A 4551-nucleotide genomic window follows, 5' to 3' on the forward strand; every position below is an offset into this window, starting at 1 on the left:
TTGCATCTAAATTTCCACATCTCCAACATTTAGGTTGTAAGTTAGGGTACATACGAGACAATTTTTGAGGATCCAAATGCCACCTATAAAACATTTTGTAAAAATTTTCTCTTAAATTCTGTGCTTGGGTAAATTTTACATTCCTAATCCAAATTGTCTCCCATGTATCCAGTAAAATCGGCTCTTCTATATTTTGAGAGGAATTTCTACTTCTGAAATGAATCAAGGTGGGTGAGAACAAGACATGGGCAAAGGAGGGTTTACACACAGTGTTAAGCCAAAATGGGTTTTACATATTTCTGACATAGTGGGATAAGTAAGCCAGATCAAAGAGCAAAGCAGATAGAAGGAAAAAAGCTGCTTCTTGGCTGCATTAGAAGAAGCAGAGAATTTGCAAACCCATGGGTTACCTCATTTAACACTATAATTCACCATCACCTCCAAAACAGCACTGTTACAAGTGAATTTATCTCATGAATCTGGAAAATGATGTCAGCTAAAAACACAAGACAGGATTAAAAACAGGCTTGTGGAGATGATTCATTAAAAAACACTCATGTCTTGGCTGCTATTTAGATCAGACAACAAGATATGAAAGGTGGCACACTCTTGCAAAGATGCAAACATCTATCATTGCAGATATGGCATCTGATTGCTTTTTTTCAAGAAGAAAAATGGTTTAACAAAAAAAGAAGAAGATCTTCATCATTTCTTAAAGTCCCCACCCAGATAACATCATTTTAAAGATTAGTTTACATTAACCTACTACAAAGCAACATTGTACAAGCATGAACAGTAGGGGGAAAGAACAAATATCCACAATAACGAAGTTGGAAATACAGATAGTCCTTGACTTTCAACAGTTTATTTAGTGATTGTTCAAATTTACAACGGCACTGAAAAAAGTGACTTATGACCGTTTTTCACGCTTATGACCTTTCCAGCATTCCCATGATCATGTGATCAAAATTCAGATGCTTGGCAACTGGTTCATATTTATGACCGGTGCTGTGTCCCAAATGGTCATGTAATCATCTTTTGCGACCTTCTGACAAGCAAAGTCAATGGGGAAGCCAGATTCACTTAAAAACCGGGTTACTAGCTTATCAGCTGCAGTGTTTCACTTAACAACTGAGGCAAGAACAACTGAGGTCGTAAAATAACAACTGAGGTCGTAAAATAAGACAACTGAGGTCGTAAAATAAGACAAAATTCACTTAACAACACAAATTTGGGCTCAATTGTGGTCATAAATCGAGGACTACCTGTAACCAAGCAAAGCATTGCTGTTTTTTGCAATTAGGCTCTTTTGGCAAATGATCAAGTAAAACACGAGTAGCAAATCCAGGCAGCTTGGTCAAAGCAGGTCAAAGGAAAACCCAAACTTGACAAGTAAGAAATCAAAAACTCTTACCAGATGTTCAAGGCTGTAGTCAGCTTGTGCTATTTTAGTGCTACTAAAAGTATTTGTCTCAATGATATCAGCACCAGAAAGCAAATATTCCTGTAAGAACAGAACAATTGAAATAGCAATAGCATTTAGACTTATTTTCTGCTCTATAATGCTTTACAGCAGGGGTCCCAACTCCCAGGCAGCAGACCAACACTGGTCCAGGCCCGCCAGGAACCGGGCCACGCAAGCGAGCAAAGCCCCATCCGCGCATGCATGGGATGGAGGCAGCATGTGAAACCATGCCCCCCCCAATCCACAGAAAAACCGGTCCCTGGTGCCCAAAAAGTTGGGGGCTGCTGCTTTACAACACTCCCTGAGTGGTTTACAAAGTCAGTATATTACCCCCAACAATCTGAGTCCTCACTTTACCAACCTTGGAAGGATGGGAAAGCTGAGTCAACTTCAAACCCTGTCAGGATCAAACTCCAGGCCCTGAAGCAGTTTGCAATACTGCACTCTAACCACTGCGCCACCAGGGCTCATACTCTATTTCAGTGGTCTTCAAACTTGGCCATTTTATGACTTGTGGACTTCAACTCCCAGAATTCCTCATCCAGTGTGCCTGGGAAACGTGGTACAACCAGATATGGGCAGGGTTTGTTGAAAAAGGAAAAATTTTTTAGAGGAAGTATAATCTAATCTTCCCTACAATGGATTTTAATTCAACGGGGACTGTATCAGTATTTTTAAACAGAGTACCAGCTCCAAAGTGAAGAAGGCCTAGGAAAAAAGGGTCTTATGATTAGTCTTAAAATAACAATAAGCAAAGCAATATTTGGAGAAGGCCAACAGAGCAAAGTTTAATCTTCTTCAGGAATCATCCTAAATTGTCCTATTGTTGAGGCCATCCTGGGAAACAGAATTTAGAGCCACCACCTGATGCTGCTTGAAGTCAGTAGACACACCCGTATGCTCAAATCTAGTGAGCTAGTGAGCTGAAGAACACAAAACAAAGTTCATCTGTAATTAAATTATTCAATAGTCAGAAAGCAGAACTTGTAGTCAATGGCTACTGAATAGATGATTGTTTTAATCAAGTCCAAAGATACATTATCAATGAGTTGTCTACTAGTTTCTTGAATAGACTACAGAGTTAACAGTTTGCCTACCACTGCTAGTAAAGTAACTAGATATAAAATGAGACATTGTCCCTGATCATTTTTAGTTCTGTTACTAATCTTTGAGATTAAGAGGAAAAGCTTTAGAAATCCTCTCAACTGCAAGCTCAGCTTATGTTTTTTTCATTATTTGAACAGCAGGAGAGGAAACTCTGCAATATATTATACAATTAAATTATAACTGAAAATGGCAAAAGAAGCAATTCCTGTTCCATATTCATGTTGTTATACTGTACAAAGAAATGTAGTTATATTTCAGATTTGGAGGCTCCAATATGACTGTCTCAGTTTAAACTCTTGCATTTTTTTTCCTCAGCAGCAAATAAAATAAATGAGGACAAAGGTAATTACAGACTGTTGCATTTTAATCAAAATGCTATCAGGAAGAATTCCCAATTTAGATTTTCAGTGAAACTGACTGATAACTAAATATATTTCTCTATGTATCCAGTCTTTTTAAAAATTAAGAAAATATCAATATTTTCAAGTATTATTTCTTTTGAAATAACTTCTTAAGTTTGTATGTATGTGTTTTAGTGTTATGTGCAAATGTACATTTATTCATTTACAACATTTTTAAGCCCACCCAGCTAATGATTTTGAGCAGCTTACAACGTTAAAATCTGAAGAGAAAAATAAAAACACAACTTTCAATTTCCTACATGTGTATATAGAGGTATAGAAGTAAGGGTATGACTACAGGAATTAATGAATGAGAGACAGTGCGGTATAAGGGTTAAGATTTATTTATATTTTATTTGCACTGAGTGCTTTTGTACCGGAGACAAATTCCTTGTGTGTCTAATCATGTATGGCCAAATAAAGTATTCAATTCAATAAATACATGCAAATAAATTGACTTTCTAATTAATTAACAAAAGGCTAAGATGTTGGATTAGAAGAGGGGTCAAGTCCTCTCTTTGGCGTAGAAACCAGTTGTGTTACTTTAGATCAATTGCTCTCTCAGGCTAAGACTGGGAAGTTGTAAAACTAATTACCTGCACCAGATCTACGTAATTTTCAACAGCTGGTATCTGTTTTCCTCAATTTTGGGTCCTCTATCAGAGGCCAGGGAGTTTAAGGGTTTTGAGCAGTATCTTTTAACACGACACTCTTCTGACAGACAGCTCTGATGTTGTTCCTGAGACCTGTTGGAGCCACCCTGCCAGCTTAGGAGTCATAGCCCCAAGTGCTCGTAACATCGCTGAGACTGCTTTAGTCTTTATTTTCCACATCCTCTCTAGTTCTTCCTTCAGGCACTGTTAATTCTCCAGTTTCCCAGGCACCTTTTTCTTGATGTTGCTGTCACTTGGCATTGCTACATCAGTCACTACTGCTGTCTTTTGGTCCTTGTCTACTATATATGTAATATATGCTACATCTATAGCAAAAACATCTGAAGCACATGCTCTTCCCTAGTCAAATAAAACCTAGAACATGAATTGGGGTTGCAAATATCTGTGCACATGGGAATGGGATGGCTGGGTGAGTTATGCAATAGTAAATATTGAAATGCATTTGCCTGGCATCTGCAAATGTATAAATAATGATTTTGATTCCACTAAAATTGCAATATATCTCATCACATGCCCTATTTATTAATCGGTGTGTCTTCTCATAGATAGAAGTTGTCAAAGGACCATTTTACTGTAATCCCCCTGCTGGTGATTCACTGTCATATTAATGCATTCAGAAGTCTCTTTTTTCAAGGAAAGTTATTTATCTTGCCTTAAGACATTATATGTGAAGAATCCCCTTGGCATGGAACTTGCTGAGAGTAACTGCAGACTCATTTTAGCGCCCTCAGCCCTGGGACACTGTAGACACAAACGCTAGCTGGAAAGACAGATACCCCTCTGAAGAACTCATACCAGCAATGCTGTTGGTTTGCTTTGGCTGAGAGGCCGTCTGAAAACTCTCTTGGCCAGATAACAGTGCAGTATATTCTGCCATGACATCTAGCCAAACCATTAATATACC

At 38.1% G+C, this 4551-nt stretch overlaps 1 protein-coding gene across 1 annotated transcript in view; it reads right to left on the minus strand.

Annotated features, from left to right (window-relative positions):
* MTR (5-methyltetrahydrofolate-homocysteine methyltransferase) overlaps window positions 1-4551 on the minus strand; it is a 78706-nt gene that overhangs the window by 68005 nt on the left and 6150 nt on the right. The window contains exon 3 of the mRNA XM_015819027.1: window positions 1415-1504. Coding sequence (XP_015674513.1) covers window positions 1415-1504 — 90 coding nt within the window. The remainder of the gene's footprint in view (window positions 1-1414; window positions 1505-4551) is intronic.

The sequence above is a fragment of the Protobothrops mucrosquamatus genome, unplaced genomic scaffold (assembly GCF_001527695.2).
Source record: "Protobothrops mucrosquamatus isolate PMUCROS unplaced genomic scaffold, P.Mucros_1.0 scaffold850, whole genome shotgun sequence".
In the NCBI taxonomy this organism is placed as follows: domain Eukaryota; kingdom Metazoa; phylum Chordata; class Lepidosauria; order Squamata; family Viperidae; genus Protobothrops; species Protobothrops mucrosquamatus.